The sequence below is a fragment of the Cherax quadricarinatus genome, unplaced genomic scaffold, assembly GCF_038502225.1.
Source record: "Cherax quadricarinatus isolate ZL_2023a unplaced genomic scaffold, ASM3850222v1 Contig2039, whole genome shotgun sequence".
In the NCBI taxonomy this organism is placed as follows: domain Eukaryota; kingdom Metazoa; phylum Arthropoda; class Malacostraca; order Decapoda; family Parastacidae; genus Cherax; species Cherax quadricarinatus.
Genome location: NW_027197065.1, coordinates 15830 through 33988, shown reverse-complemented (window position 1 = coordinate 33988; position 18159 = coordinate 15830). Strand labels below are relative to the sequence as shown.

At 40.2% G+C, this 18159-nt stretch overlaps 1 protein-coding gene across 1 annotated transcript; it reads left to right on the top strand.

The window, feature by feature from the left end:
• The first annotated feature begins 8107 nt into the window (after positions 1–8107).
• On the top strand, positions 8108–12601 carry LOC128701461 (pro-resilin-like). Its single transcript, XM_053795163.2, has 3 exons — positions 8108–8138; positions 10912–11235; positions 11390–12601. Exons 1-3 carry the CDS (start codon positions 8127–8129, stop codon positions 11636–11638), a joined length of 585 nt encoding a protein of 194 aa, XP_053651138.2. The 5' UTR covers positions 8108–8126; the 3' UTR covers positions 11639–12601.
• The last annotated feature ends 5558 nt before the right edge of the window (positions 12602–18159 follow it).

Sequence of the window (18159 nt, the reverse complement as noted above, 5' to 3'; positions counted from 1 at the left end):
GCCTGATTCTTTGTGGATGATGGTAGTACATTCGTCAGAAAATAATACAGCGTCCCTTGATTTGGGTTAATAAGACGACCCCTTCAGTGGGTAAGCATTCCCTGGCCTTCCGGAGCTGTTTTGAAAAAAAAAAAGCTTATTTGTGGTACGTCACTAATGGTGTGTGGTTCTCGTTGATGAAGTGCGTCTATTTGGTTGTTCTAAAAATACAGCAGCAGCCTAGCAGGTCGTATAGTAGTATTAAAATACTTCTGATATTCCTCGAAATTAATTTAAAGATTCTTGTAATTGTATTACAGACCTTTACTTTAGAAAGACTTTGGTTTTTCTAATGTTCCTAAGCTAAATAAGCTCTTGCTTATCTTTCCATATCTTCGTTAGTTCTTTTTGTAAGGAAATGGTGTCCTGTGGCAGATAGACCCTGTAAAGACCACAGATCCATCTTTCTGTCAACTGCAGCTATCACACATGTATTTCTAACTGCCCTCTTTTCCTTCATGCAAGTAGGTTCATTGGAGGGGAACGGTAGTGGGGGCCAGAGTCAGGGAGGAACGAGCTCCCCACCACAAGATTATTATTGTATTCATCAGGTAACCACTCAGTGTGCAGAGGCTATTCAGTAATTAGGGAAGGGAGACAGGTTCTATCTGGGGAAGTGAAGGTCGGGTCTACTTCCAGGATCACAGGTCCCTTATAGGAGAGTGAAGCTGTATGGATCATTCCGTGGATCAATGCCCCGCGGTTCGGCCCATGACCAGGCCTCCTGTTAGTTGTGTATTCTGTCTTTTTGTCCTTTAAATTCATATTATTTTTTCTTTTCTATTTGCTTACCCCGTCTCTCAACGTATAGTTTTCAACGAATTAAGCAGTTCGTTGTAGTAAATTTTCACTAGTTAATGTAAATAAAATGTTATTTTCTTTGTAAAGTATCTTTACGTAGAGATCCTAACAGGAACAAAAGCATTTATCTATTTCTTTTATTCTTTGCCCACTTGAAGGCTGGAGGCTGGTGAAGAGAACTCGATCCAAGGTATAGAAGCTATTCTCTCCTTCCTAGGATCGAATCTAATCATATTTCGTTCCAAAGGATCTGAAAGACCCCTACGGTTTTAGCGGGTTCTCCCTGAACAGAAATAATGAAAAAATAATAATTATTATTAGTATTATTATTATTATTACATTTTTTAATTATACATATGGTATTGCTTATCACGAAGGCTCCAAGACATGAAGGAACTCATTTCAGCGTTGTGATCTCTATTAGTAACCAGGAAAGTAATGCGGCAACCTTCTCTTATGTTACATAGAAACTGGAACTACTAGTGTATATATATATATATATATATATATATATATATATATATATATATATATATATATATATATATATATATATATATATATATATATATATATATATATATATATATATATATATATATATGTATATATATATATATATATATATATATATATATATATATATGTATATATATATATAGTATATGCCTCGGTGGGAGACGGCCGACTTGTTGAAAAAAAAAATATATATATATATATATATATATATATATATATATTATATGTATATATATATATTATATATATATATATATATATATATATATATAATGTCGTGCCGAATATGTAAAACTGGTCAATTAGCAAGAACTCATTTAAAATTAAGTCCTTTCTAAAATTTTCTCTTATACGTTTAAAGATATATTTATTTCATTAATGTTGATGTAAAAATTTTTAATTTTGCTCCAAAAGAATCTTAGAAAACTTACCTAACCTTATTATAACAAGAACAATTTATTTTAGCCTAACCCAACTAAATATACTTTAGATTTGTTTACAATAATTTAATACTAAACAAACACAGTGAAATATATTGTTTTCGTTAGGTACAGAATGATTTTGACGAAATTATTGCATACACAAACTTTCACTTGTCCTGTATGGCAAGATGAGCGTTGCTATTTAAGCCAAGATCGCAAGTTCTGCCTATTCGGCACGACATATATATATATATATATATATATATATATATATATATATATATATATATATATATATATATATATATTAGTATTATACGACAGAAGGGACCCCTAACTGTCATTCTGTAATGGTCTGTCACTGCGTATGATAATCACCTTTTTCCTTCCTCCACAATGACCATATGGGAAATCACCTGGAAGGTCAGATCTTGGCTCACTCTCACACACTTTTTTTTGTACCTCTGATGAAGTAACAACTAGTTTTGAAAAGCCTCAGACATACCCCTAACTTTTCCCTTGTCTTTATTCTTACCTTGGTAATAATTACCTGCTGCTGAGACTTGAGAGTACTTTTCATTTATTTGAAAAATACGTCTACCGCAGTGTTATGCAATCTATGTAAATATAAATTTTATGTTGAGGTAAAATGAAAACTACGCACACCCATTACCAAGTAAAAATCGAAAATAATTGAGCCACTTATTATTTTATCCTCCCTTCTCTCCCCATACCTCTTCAACCCCTTTCCTTCCTTTCCAGCGTTTTTTTCTTTCCCTTCCTCACCAGGTCCCTGATCATAGTTCCTACGGTACCTTCAGTTTGATGGGTGTAGGGAGAGGCACCACCACACCAAGCAACACTCTTGCATTTCAAGCCATATATCTCTTTGGGCTACATCAGGTGCCATTATCGCAGCAAATTATATTTTATAGGAGTTATACCATGACTTTTTGAGTTGCACACTGAAGGAACCGGTCTGTAGCTCTCTCTCACACCGTATTGTCGTAATTATCACCATTAGAGATGACCACTGGATAAGCTCTGTGTCGTAGCTATAACCATCAGAGATGACCTCTGGATAAGCTGTGTCGTAGTTATCACCATCAGAGATGACCACTGGATAAGCTCTGTGTCGTAGTTATCACCATCAGAGATGACCACTGGATAAACTCTGGGTCACAGTCGTTATGCAAGAACTTTCTCACAGTTTATCATTATTAGTGCAGATTTGCTCGTCCCTGCTAGAGGCCACAAACATCTTACCACAAATTACCTGAAAAATAACTCTCGTCAGTTTATGTACCGGAAACCGCACGACGACAGCAAAATATGTGTAAACAAATGTAAGAAATACGTTGTTACCAGAATATAAAAAAAAATCCATATATTAATTGCAAGTAGCAACACGACATGTACGAGGGATCATTGTGAATAGTTGAATTGCGAATTTGATCTTTTGTCTTGTGTTATCGTTAGTGTTACGTCGGGGAATGATAAACCACATTACCCAATGAGAATTATTAACTACCTATGTTTGTTATATTTAGATAAAATAATGTATTCTACAGATTCCCGTAGAATAAGGTTGTATTTAAAAGTTTTGCCTCCGTAGCAGCTGGATTACTGTGAATCTCATGACCATCCTGTATACAGTAGCAGCTTCTGTATTGTGTATATCGTATTTTCGTGTCATGGACGATAACTGTTCCTTTATTCTGCACCCTATATCCATACTGTGATAGATAACTCTCTTTATTCTGCACCCTATATCCATACTGTGATAGGTAACTCTCTTTATTCTGCACCCTATATCCATACTGTGATATGTAACTCTCTTTATTCTGCATCCTATATTCATACTGTGATAGGTAACTCTCTTTATTCTGCACCCTATATCCATACTGTGATATGTAACTCTCTTTATTCTGCATCCTATATTCATACTGTGATAGGTAACTCTCTTTATTCTGCATCCTATATCCATACTGTGATAGGTAACTCTCTTTATTCTGCACCCTATATCCATACTGTGATATGTAACTCTCTTTATTCTGCATCCTATATTCATACTGTGATAGGTAACTCTCTTTATTCTGCATCCTATATCCATATATATATATATATATATATATATATATATATATATATATATATATATATATATATATATATATTGAACAGAAAGAATTCTGAAAGGCGGGGTAGAGGTTGTTCTAGGAAAGGTTGGAGGGAGGGGTTTAAAGAAGTTTTGTATGCGAGGGGCTTGGACATCCAACAGGCGTGTGTGAGCAAGAGTGTTAGGAGTGACGGCAAGTGGTTTTTATGACTTGACGTGCTGTCTGAATGTGAGCAAGGTAAAGTTTATGAAGAGGTTCAGGAAAACCGGTTAGCCGGAGTTGAGATCTGGAGCTGGGAAGTGCAGTGCCTGCACTCTGAAGGAGGTCTGGGGATATTTGCACTTGTGAACTGTGTGTGTGTGTGTGTGTACATATTTTATATTATTATTTTATTATCACACTGGCCGATTCCCACCAAGGCAGGGTGGCCCGAAAAAGAAAAACTTTCACCATCATTCACTCCATCACTGTCTTGCCAGAAGGGTGCTTTACACTACAGTTTTTAAATTGCAACATTAACACCCCTCCTTCAGAGTGCAGGCACTGTACTTCCTATCTCCAGGACTCAAGTCCGGCCTGCCGGTTTCCCTGAACCCCTTCATAAATGTTACTTTGCTCACACTCCAACAGCACGTCAAGTATTAAAAACCATTTGTCTCCATTCACTCCTATCAAACACGCTCACGCATGCCTGCTGGAAGTCCAAGCCCCTCGCACACAAAACCTCCTTTACCCCCTCCCTCCAACCTTTCCTAGGCCGACCCCTACCCCGCCTTCCTTCCGCTACAGACTGATACACTCTTGAAGTCACTCTGTTTCGCTCCATTCTCTCTACATGTCCGAACCACCTCAACAACCCTTCCTCAGCCCTCTGGACAACAGTCTTGGCAATCCCGCACCTCCTCCTAACTTCCAAACTACAAATTCTCTGCATTATATTCACACCACACATTGCCCTCAGACATGACATCTCCACTGCCTCCAGCCTTCTCCTTGCTGCAACATTCATCACCCATGCTTCACACCCATATAAGAGCGTTGGTAAAACTATACTCTCATACATTCCCCTCTTTGCCTCCAAGGACAAAGTTCTTTGCCTCCACAGACTCCTAAGTGCACCACTCACCCTTTTCCCCTCATCAATTCTATGATTCACCTCATCTTTCATAGACCCATCCGCTGACACGTCCACTCCCAAATATCTGAATACATTCACCTCCTCCATACTCTCTCCCTCCAATCTGATATCCAATCTTTCATCACCTAATCTTTTTGTTATCCTCATTACCTTACTCTTTCCTGTATTCACTTTTAATTTTCTTCTTTTGCACACCCTACCAAATTCATCCACCAATCTCTGCAACTTCTCTTCAGAATCTCCCAAGAGCATAGTGTCATCAGCAAAGAGCAACTGTGACAACTCCCACTTTATGTGTGATTCTTTATCTTTTAACTTCACACCTCTTGCCAAGACCCTCGCATTTACTTCTCTTACAACCCCATCTATAAATATATTAAACAACCACGGTGACATCACATCCTTGTCTAAGGCCTACTTTTATTGGGAAATAATTTCCCTCTTTCCTACATACTCTAACTTGAGCCTCACTATCCTCGTAAAAACTCTTCACTGCTTTCAGTAACCTACCTACTACACCATACACCTGCAACATCCGCCACATTGCCCCCCTATCCCCCCTGTCATACGCCTTTTCCAATTCCATAAATGCCACAAAGACCTCTTTAGCCTTATGTAAATACTGTTCACTTATATGTTTCACTGTAAACACCTGGTCCACACACACCCTACCTTTCCTAAAGCCTCCTTGTTCATCTGCTATCCTATTCTCCGTCTTACTCTTAATTCTTTCAATAATAACTCTACCTTACACTTTACCAGGTATACTCAACAGACTTATCCCCCTATAATTTTTACACTCTCTTTTGTCCTCTTTGCCTTTATACAAAGGAACTATACATGCTCTCTGCCAATCCCTAGGTACCTTACCCTCTTCCATACATTTATTAAATAATTGCACCAACCACTCCAAAACTATATCCCCACCTGCTTTTAACATTTCTATCTTTATCCCATCAATCCCGGCTGCCTTACCCCCTTTCAATTTACCTACTGCCTCACGAACTTCCCCCACACTCAAAACTGGCTCTTCCTCACTCCTACAAGATGTTATTCCTCCTTGCCCTATACACGAAATCACAGCTTCCCTATCTTCATCAACATTTAACAATTCCTCAAAATATTCCCTCCATCTTCCCAATACCTCTAACTCTCCGTTTAATAACTCTCCTCTCCTATTTTTAACTGACAAATCCATTTGTTCTCTAGGCTTCCTTAACTTGTTAATCTCACTCCAAAACTTTTCTTATTTTCAACAAAATTTGTTGATAACATCTCACCCACTCTCTCATTTGCTCTCTTTTTACATTGCTTCACCACTCTCTTAACCTCTCTCTTTTTCTCCATATACTCTTCCCTCCTTCCATCACTTCTACTTTGTAAAAACTTCTCATATGCTAACTTTTTCTCCCTTACTACTCTCTTTACATCATCATTCCACCAATCGCTCCTCTTCCCTCCCGCACCCACTTTCCTGTAACCACAAACTTCTGCTGAACACTCTTAACACTACATTTTTAAACCTACCCCATACCTCTTCGACCCCATTGCCTATGCTCTCATTAGCCCATCTATCCTCCAATAGCTGTTTATATCTTACCCTAACTGCCTCCTCTTTTAGTTTATAAACCTTCACCTCTCTCTTCCCTGATGCTTCTATTCTCCTTGTATCCCATCTACCTTTTACTCTCAGTGTAGCTACAACTAGAAAGTGATCTGATATATCTGTGGCCCCTCTATAAACATGTACATCCTGAAGTCTACTCAACAGTCTTTTATCTACTAATACATAATCCAACAAACTACTGTCATTTCGCCCTACATCATATCTTGTATACTTATTTATCCTCTTTTTCTTAAAATATGTATTACCTATAACTAAACCCCTTTCTATACAAAGTTCAATCAAAGGGCTCCAATTATCATTTACACCTGGCACCCCAAACTTACCTACCACACCCTCTCTAAAAGTTTCTCCTACTTAATCATTCAAGTCCCCTAGCACAATTACTCTCTCACTTGGTTCAAAGGCTCCTATACATTCACTTAACATCTCCCAAAATCTCTCTCTCTCTCTCCTCTACATTCCTCTCTTCTCCAGGTGCATACACGCTTATTATGACCCACTTTTCGCATCCAACCTTTACTTTAATCCACATAATTCTTGAATTTACACATTCATATTCTCTTTTCTCCTTCCATAACTGATCCTTCAATATTACTGCTACCCCTTACTTTGCTCTAACTCTCTCAGATACTCCAGATTTAATCCCATTTATTTCCCCCCACCGAAACTCCCCTACCCCCTTCAGCTTTGTTTCGCTTAGGGCCAGGACATCCAACTTCTTTTCATTTATAACATCAGCAATCATCTGTTTCTTGTCATCCGCACTACATCCACGCACATTCAAGCATCCCAGTTTTATAAAGTTTTTCTTCTTCTCCTTTTTAGTAAATGTCTACAGGAGAAGGGGTTACTAGCCCATTGCTCCCGGCATTTTAGTCGCCTCATACGACACGCATGGCTTACGGAGGAAAGATTATTTTCCACTTCCCCATGGACAATAGAAGAAATAAAGAAGAACAAGAGCTATTTAGAAAAAGGAGAAAAACCTAGATGTATGTATATATATATATATATATGCATGTGCGTGTCTGTGAAGTGTGACCAAAGTGTAAGTAGGAGTACCAAGATATCCCTGTTATCTAGCGTGTTTATGAGACAGAAAAAGACACCAGCAATCCTACCATCATGCAAAACAGTTACAGGTTTCTGTTTCACAGTCATCTGGCAGGACGGTAGTACTTCCCTGGGTGGTTGCTGTCTACCAACCTACTACCTATGTATATATATATATATATATATATATATATATATATATATATATATATATATATATATATATATATATATATATATATATATACGAATTTTTATAGAGTAAAACAGTCATTTGGATCAAGCTTCTCCCAGGCTCCTATGCCCTTAGGAGGCCGTGACGTCATGGCTGTGAGGAACATGCACCAGTATATAAACAGTTGTCATCCTTCACAGAGCATCAGTCCGACTCATCCTCCTCAACAAGAATGTCTCTCAAGGTACACTGCTAACCTCTCTTGTAGTACTGTGAAACACATTACATTTTTTTTATTTTTTTTTTTTATTTTTTTTTTTCATTTTGGTTATCTTTGCTTTATTCGGAGAAGTTAAACAATTCTACCTTGAGCTCCATTAAATCTCAGTTACTGCAGCCTCCTCACGCTCACTGGTCCCAGACAACAAATTTTATCCACCGCTAATGTTTCAGTATTATCGGTGGTAAACACGTTCGTAAACAAGTGCAGACATTCTCAGAAAACAACTTGTTAATTAATGGGGTTCTGCAGGTACTTTAGGGAACATTGTATTTTCAGGGAATCGAATCAGTTTTGTGGCGAGGAAGACTGCGTTTACTTGTCAGTCCTATGAGTAACTAGCAACAAGTCTAATGGTGTGAGTTTCATTTTTGACGGGGTGGAGCGGTAAGCTAGCGAAACGTCTGGGTCATATGAGTAAAATTTCCGGTTAACGAAATCGTAATGACACGATTGCAAACAAACCATACCACGGGCAGGTTCTGACCCCGCCCACGGCATGGTTCATAACAAATGACCCAGACCCGTGTCGATCAAGGAAAGGCATAGGTCAAATGACCAAAGGCTCCGGTTAACGGGTCATCATACGACCAACACCAGTGTCAGACAGTACGTACGTTGTGTCCTGGAGAGCGAAGTACCACAACCAGTCCCTTGTACCTTAAGAAATCGCCCTTGATTGTCAGTCCATTCGCTCCCTCAACTTCCATTTAAAACATTTAATCCGTGTGCACTGGTGGAGGCTCGATACTCCATCCGCTAATTGTGAGACGGACTCGCTACCTAGCAGTAACTCTTAAATCCATTGAGAACATGCACATTTTTTCAAAGTATTCGCTACAGTGCCAATATTTTATAAATTCTTGCAGAACCTGGATCTGTTGAAGCCTATACTCATTGGCACTGCCACGCAAAGGCCCTCCAACAAAAGGTATGCCCCCAGGATACCTATTGGTGCCATAAAAAAACAATACCAGTAAAAATAACAATAATTATAATGATAAATTAGACACATGTGCAACTCTTGGGTATCTTTATTGAGGAAACGTTTCGCCACACAGTGTTTTCATCAGTCCATACAAAGGAGAATCTTGAACAGGAGGAGAATGAGGTAATCAGTCCCTCAACCTTGAGTCGATGTGGTCAGTCCATCAATCTTGAATAGAATATGGCATATGAGCCATATCCTCCTGTTCTTCAAGATTCTCCTTTGTATGGACTGATGAAGCCACTGTGTGGCGAAACGTTTCCTCAATAAAGATACCCAAGAGTTGCACATGTGTCTAATTTATCAACGTGTCGGTTCTCTGAACCATTCCTCTACAATAATCATAATATTATCATTATTATTAATCCTTATTTTTGTAATGACTATAATAGCCACATTATTGCTTTCATACACAAGCTGTAAATTATGTATATTAGTTACAGTGTTTGACTTCAACCGTAGAAATGGCTGTGTTAATGTGCAAGTCAACTTTCTTTTTGAATTACAAGGATACTACAAGCCTGTTTATTAGAAACCTGTCAAAATTTACTTATGCAACTTTGAGAAAGGTTCGAATTTCTGCTAATATTTTTGAGTGATTCTGAAGGCTGACAATGATCTACAATAACTGAGGAGCATCACATAAGCGAAGGAATGTGTGTGGCCATTAAGACTGCCTTTGATTTTTTAATATATTTCAATGAGTTGAAGCGTAAAAGACATAGGGTTAACTTAAAATAACAAATTACTATTTTTCTATTTACATGTCTTCTCTCGGTGTAGAATACTATGTTTATATTTTCCAGATGCATAAGCACCAATCTTCTTTTCCACCAAAGAAATAGCAGAGATGTGGTATTTGATGCAGAGATGTGGTATCTGATGCTGAGACGTAGTATCTGATGCAGAGACGTAGTATCTGATGCAGAGATGTTGTATCTGATGCAGAGACGTAGTATCTGATGCAGAGACGTAGTATCTGATGCAGAGATGTGGTATTTGATGCAGAGATGTGGCATCTGATACTCTACCTCTTGGCTTTTAACGTGTTCTAGTTTGTCACTGACCTCACACTGCAAAAAAAAATATTTGTGTAGTCACGCCCATATAAACCATTTGACTTTACCTTGCCTATATTACAAAGTATCTTGTTCGTGGTCATCACATCGCCTGTGATTTTTGTCTCACGCCATCTCACTCTTGCACCTGTAATTCTTGTACAAATTTGAATGTTTTTAGTTATGATTGGCCACTACGCTGGCAGTCGTGTCGCAGATATTTTTTATTGAGCAATGTAGCCAAACCAAACTTCTTCTAATCTAAGGTAACCTAAACTATTCTTACATAACATAATTTAAGTCAAGATGAAGAAAGCATTTGTAAAGGAAGAAGTTCTGAAATTGACATTGCAAGCCTCGTAAAAAATGTGTGTGTGTGTGTGTGTGTGTGTGTGTGTGTGTGTGTGTGTGTGTGTGTGTGTGTGTGTGTGTGTGTGTGTGTGTGTGTGTGTGTGTGTGTGTGTGTGTGTATTCAACTGTCTATGGTTGAGACTCAGGGGTCGAGTGCTCATCTACGTGTTCTCTCCTATTTGTGGTTGCAGGGAACGAGTCTCCGCTCCTGTGTGTTGTGAGAAAGTGAGAGAACTTTTATCTGTTGGTTGGAATCCTAATGTTTGATGAATAGTACAGTAAATATATTTTATTCTGAAAACAATAATTTTTGTACATTGAAAAGATAAACTGTGAACAGGTTGTACTGGTCGCCACACTTGTGGTGGGCTCCATGTCCCTCCCTGATGCTCCCTCACAATTCCGTCCCTCGTCTTCTGGCCCTACCTACGGACCCCCAACACCAGGACCAACATACGGCCCTCCAACACCAGGACCAACATACGGCCCTCCAACACCAGGACCTACATACGGTCCCCCAACACCAGGACCAACATACGGCCCCCCAACACCAGGACCAACATACCGTCCCCCAACACCAGGACCAACATATGGCCCTCCAACACCAGGACCAACATACGGTCCTCCAACACCAGGACCAACATACGGTGTCCCAACTTCTGAGGTGAGTATAGCTCATAGTGGACAATGTTGCCAACACGTACTTGTGATCATTCTATAAGCAAACTAGTGACCAATCCAATAAAGCATTACATGGCATTACACAGGCACCAGTTTGTGGCCGCTCTCAAACATAATGTATGTTATTATTACTCCAGGCTCCTGCTCATTACAACTTCACCTGGCAAGTGAAGGACGACGCCTCTGGCAACGATTACGGTCACCAGGAGACTCGTGATGGTGCCGACACCCAGGGCTCCTACTATGTTCTGCTTTCTGACGGTCGTCTGGAGAGGGTGAAGTACACTGTCAACGGTGACTCTGGCTTCGTGGCCCAGGTGGCCTACGAAGGTCACTCCACATCCCAGCCTCAGTCCTACTACACACCAACTCCTGCCTACGGCTAACGCATCAGTAACCCTAGATGACTTAAACGACTCGTCTTGGATATAGGCTTAATTTTATAAACTCTGACTACGATCACGGTAAAAAAAAATTCTACCCCAAACTATTTCATTAGTGAAAACATCTGCCTTCTTTGTATCTCTAACTTAAAAAAAAAAAATTCTTCAGTCCTATCGACATTATATTTGCTTTTGTCAGACTTCGTCCTTCCAAGCAACCTGGTCCATACTTCTCCTTCTCCCGATGATTCTTGTGTTCACTATGTCATACTACTCTAGCCTTTTGCAATATATTAATGAAATAGGTCATACCCATTCTGCCATAGTTAAAGAATACGAAAGAAATGTTCCCTCTTCTTATTTTAACATCTCTCTTCTCTGTCATGTTAGAGACAACAACTCTTCAATAAGTTTACCCACTGCCAGAAATATCTATCCATATTGTAGCCCTTACAAATATCGTCTTGTAGAACTAGCCCTTGTGCGTATCATTCCTAATATGAATTTTAGTCTCGATTTTGTACCTGTGATGCTTTGGATTTTCTCCCTTTCACAAATGATCTGCTCCTCAGAACACACATAACTCTAGGAGTTCCTCGTCTCGTCTCACCAACCGGCGTTTCGGTCCGACTTGGACCTACTATTTATGGTATTGTGTCTTTTTATTCTTTGTCGTCTCTGCCCTGGGCTCTTTCCTAACCTCTTACCCCTAAACGTCGTTTGAAATGTGATCTCCGGATTATAAATTGTACCATTTCATGTCTATGGTTCACCAAAAAGTAACTTTACTGCGCTCATGGTTAACGCTGAGTAATACTGTACATGAATAACATACATGTTGAACGCTATAATGGTATCTTTATTTCGGAAGTAAAGATGGCAAAGGTTTGCACATGTTTCTTATTCGTCTACTTGTGGGTATTGTATTCCTTTAATTTAACAACACTGTAGATATATTTGTGTAAATAAAGCATTATATAAAATAATTTGATATATTTTATTACATTTCCCAACTTTTAGAACCCATCTAATAGTTTTTCTATGCAATAAAATACTTAGGTTATTAACATAAGAATTTTATTATTATTATTATTATTATTATTATTATTATTATTGCACTCATTGGTCATACGACGCCATGATGGAATGGAAGGCAATCAGTTTCGAGTCATGGAAGGGGAAGTCATATCCCAGCTCCTCGGAATAAGAGCTCCTTCTGGCGTCAAGAAACTTCCCTTGAAGGCAAAGTATACGAAAAGAGGGGCAATGAGGAGGCCTACTGGCCTACGCTCAGCATGTCCTTCTCAAATTCAGAATCTTAGGAAAGAAATGTAACAGAAAAAAAGTCACGGGAAAAATTAAAAACAAGTCACAATTTTGGCTAGGAAAAAGAAAATCAGTAAACAAGTCAGTGTGTGGATCAAGCGCTAGGAAAGATTTTTTTTTAGGTAGTTTTATTTGACAGTTATTCCATATATAGTATATAGTAGATAAGTGTTTAGAGAAGCGACAAGTTGATGAATGAGACAATTGTATAATATTTGGGTATCTTCATTATGGAAACATTTCGCCAGCCAGTAGCTTCCATAACCATTCTTCTCTGTATTGGTCTGAAGAAGAAACTGGTTGGCAAATCTTTCCCACAATCAAGATACCCAAGTGTTCCACTATTCATACGATATATACATTTTAGCGACATAAGTAGGGGGAAATAAATGACTGTAAGCATAGACAATATTGTCAGTGTGAACGCTGTCGATGATGATAATGTCAAATAAGATAAATGCCACGTATGAAGAACTCATACAATCTATGTTAATTAGCGAACAGGCTTGAATTATAATATTGTAGAAATCATCCTAACCGGTTTTGGTGACAGCGTGTCGAGAGGTGTTCTTGCAGCGTGTGGGCGTCATGTGTTACACCTGTGTTCGTCCCTCACCTGTGAAATACGAACGATGCAACTATGAGCAGTAATTCTTGAACTAATAACGCTTGTGAAAGATGCAATACTAAGGTCTTTATAATCGGAACTGCAACACTTGGGTTTCTTCCTGGGTAGACGTTGCTTCAACCAGTGAGTTTTTTAGTTCAATACAGAAATGATCTACGAAGACAATGGAAGACAATTTTTTTTTTATATTTTATTTAAAACTCAGGTACAAAATATATGGGTACATAATCAATATGTAACAAGATACAGGCAGTGAACAATAATCAACTGTGACTACACAGTACTGAAGAAGCACATATATAATGACAGAACTGGCTGCTGCACTCAAATCAAACACCGCTGTACGTACTGTGCTTCACATGAAAAGGTGGTCATACATACATATACATATATATATATATATATATATATATATATATATATATATATATATATATATATATATATATATATACACATACATACATATACACATATATACATATACACATATACATACATATACACACACATACATATACAAACCACCCAGTAAAGCTTACACTCCCCGCCCCATGAAAACGTGCCACTTTCACCTTAGATACACAGTGACAAATCTCTTATACATACACATTTGTAAAAGCATTAAAAACTTCAATGACAATATATATATAAACACAATCCAGCCAGCTAAACGGCTGACACTATAATACAAGGAATGTCTGAACCTGATGGCTCACATCCACCATAGAACACAATCCACCCTACCCTCATATACCCTATGGTAATAATTAATATCGTGCACACTTCAACCCCCCCCCCCCATGCCTAGTAACTGTGTCTGCCATCACCACTCATAACCACCAACAGTCCTTGATAGTAATTAGCGTCTTATAATATATCACCCTAAAAACACGCTACACACAGTAACCTTCCACAATAATAAATAAATTTACACATTATTCCCTCCAGCAGACAGATTATTTACACTGTCGGAGATAATCTATACATCACATCCTACAGAGAATGGACAACATTAGACATCTAAAATAATATGACATGTGTATCACATGACCTGCTATTGCAGAGATTACTTACACTCCTACCCCCCCCCCCCAAGTGAAAAACTGACCAGTTTCACCTGGCTATACACAAGATCAAAAACTCATTCACTTGAACATATATAATGAAAATGTGAAAAAACATCTGTAACAATATATAAGCAAAACACCCCAGGCAAGATCTTACATTATATACAATACCAAAACGTTCCAATAGTTAAAAAACAGGTATGAAACCTCATTATTATGACAAGTTACATTGCTCATATATAGGTAGACATGTATAATTACAGGTTAAAATATGCTTATATACTAACATGCTTATGTACATCCTTACAAAACATGAAGGAATCCTTGATAAATTATAATCATCGGTGTTCACAATAGCACCAAGACATTACATTGAATACCACATTGAATATCACCTCAACATCCTTCCTCACACAATTCCACACACACTCACACAATCGACCTCTGCAACACCCCCCCCCCCCTGGGAAGGCCAGCCCGTTCATTCCCCTGACCGCTTATAAAGACCATAAATCCCTCAAAAGAAAGTCCCTGTAGCCCTCCGAGAAATCCCTCTCCCACCTTCTACCATATATTTCCCTGTTGCGACACTTTGTCCTATAAAAGGATGCTGCTATGGCCATCCTACGTTCCTCCGCCCCTTTGTCTCTCATTGCCCATGATATATACACAAAATCAACCATTAAGTAAGCCACTGCCCTTTGAACCTTTACCCCAACCCCACCTACATCTAAACTAAGAGCTCTCAAAACCGACAACCCTTTCCCCCCCACATACCGGATTACTTTCCCTAACCATTCCCGCACAATCCCTAGGCTTTCACAAAAATAAACTACATGAAAAGCTGATTCATCTACCCCACAAACCTGACACATCCCACCCTCCCTTATTCGCCTATTTCGTAAAACAACCCCAGACGGCAATATTCCGTGAAGAAACCTATACATTACCTCCCTCACGCGTGGCCGGATGCGTAACCCTTTTAATCGGCCCCAAATGTCTTCCCATGCGTACATCGGGTACACTCCTTCCGTTGCCACTACCACCCTAGGCCATATCTTCCTCTCCATGGACCCTACCCGCATGTTTCTCGGCTCTCTGACCATCATCAATAGACGCAACAACTCCTCACCATCTCTCAAATCTTGTCCCTTCCACCATCTCCGAAGATCTCCCTGCAGCATCCCCAACCCTCCACTCCCTTCCCCCCGAGCCCTTAGCAACCCATGTTTCACATATACACACTTCAACCTTCTTTCCAAATGAATTAACCCCAGCCCTCCCAAGGCCACCGGAAGTGTTACCACCTCTCTTTTCAACCAATCGCATCCTGAACCCCAGATAAAACGGAAAACTCTGCTCAACAATCTCCGGACATCCCCATACACCAAAGGGTACAAAGCTGCCACATGCCATATTTTACTGTACAAAAGCACATTGACCACAATGACCCTCTGGTGTAGCGTAAGATGTGTCGGCCTCAATCCTGACAATCTTCCCAATACCCTATCTACCACACCCTTTGAATTATTCTCCCTCGCCATCTGAGCATTACCCATATACACAACTCCACAAATTTTCACCCGGTCCACGACACTCCACCTCACCCCCCCACCCCCGCCCTCCTGCCCATCCCATTCACCCAATATCATGAGCTTTGATTTATGCACATTCACTGCCATACCTGTTGCCATCCCAAAAACATCTATAACTCTCTCCAGACCCTCCAATCCCTCCCTCCCACTCACTAGGACAGTTGTGTCATCAACGTAACCTATGATACTGGGACTCCCACCTCGTATGTCCTCCCTTACCCCCTCCTGTATGCACATTTCCACTGCCCTATAAAACGGATTCTGTAAACATGCAAATAATATTTGTGACAACGGGCAACCTTGCCTCAATCCCCTGCCCATTTTCACATGCAACCCCACCCTCCCATTTATCTGTACACACATCCCAGCTCCCCGATATAAAGTACGTGCCCAATTCACAATGTCCTCCCCGAACCCTTGCCACTCCATGATTCTCCACAGAGCCTCCCTCTCGACACTGTCATATGCCGTTCTCCAATCCAACGCCAATACCCCACGTTCCCCCTCTTGTGGACCCTCAATAAACCTTCTAATAACCCCATGCCCCTCATACATTGATCTCCCCGGAATCCCATATTGACCCCTCACTATTACCTTTCCAATGACCTTTTTTATACGATTTCCCAAAATTTTTGCAAAAAGTTTGTAGTCTGCGCACATGAGTGATATCATCCGGTAATCTCTCACTGTGCACTGACTTTCACCCTTTGGCACCAAAACTACTAGTGCTGTCGCCTGCAAAGGTCCCAACGCACCCCTCTCTTTTATGATATTAAATAATTGCACCAAAAAATCTTTTAATACTCCCCAATGCTGTATGTAAAACTCCGCAGGCAGCCCATCTATCCCCGGTGCCTTACCCCTGCTCATACTCATTAAAGCCGTCCACACCTCGTCCTCCACAATAGGCCCCTGTAACTGTTCCCTGTCGTCCCTGTCCAGCACACTCCGTACCCATCCCCCTGTCTCTCTTAAAGCCCCCTCTCTCACACCCACACTCCTCATATGTGCACTAAGCCAAGAATCAACATACCCTCCCATCCCCTCCGTTGTCACCAAGTCTTGTCCCTCCCTATACCCCTCGATGTCCTCAAGAACTCTCAAACCCACCATTTCCATTGCAACGCGCCGGCGCCCCTGCCCTCGCAGGACACACGCCGATGGTCTATCACCCCACATGACCTCCTCCAACCCCCCTAAAACCCTTGCCGCATCAAACCTCTCATTTTGCACTTCCATTAGGCGTTCCTTCACTCCTTGTATGTCAGCCACAGGGGCTCCCATCCCCCCCCTTCCTCTCTCATAATACTCCCTTAACTGCCCCTCAAGATACCTAATAAGCCCATAAGCCAACTGATTCTCGTGCCTTTCCTGTCGGACATAGAACTCTCGAATCCTCGTCTTCGCCGTCACATCCCACCATCTCAACACATCCCCATTGACTTCCATCCCTTCCCATAAGCCTTTCCACCATTGTGCAAATAGGACCCTCCCCTCAACATCTTGAAGCAACCGAACATTCAATTTCCAATAACTCTTATACCTGTTCGGCCGACCCTCCCATCCCAAATCCACCAAAACACCTCTATGATCAGAAAAAAAGACATCCAAAACCCTTACACTCCGCACCACAGCTTTCCTTGTCACGTATATCCTGTCCAGCCGTGCAGCATACCCCTGCCTCACAAAGGTGTGCTGCACCTCCCACGCCGCCCCCCCCCTCTACATCCACCAACCCCACCCCTGTTAACAGGTCCCTCAGAACGCCAGAACAATATCCTGCTCCCCTAGGTTCCACATCCTTGCGGCGTATAACGCAATTCCAGTCCCCTCCCACCACAGCTAATGCTGGAAGCGACCTTAAGTGATACACCAACACTTCACGTACAAACTCATTCTTCACTC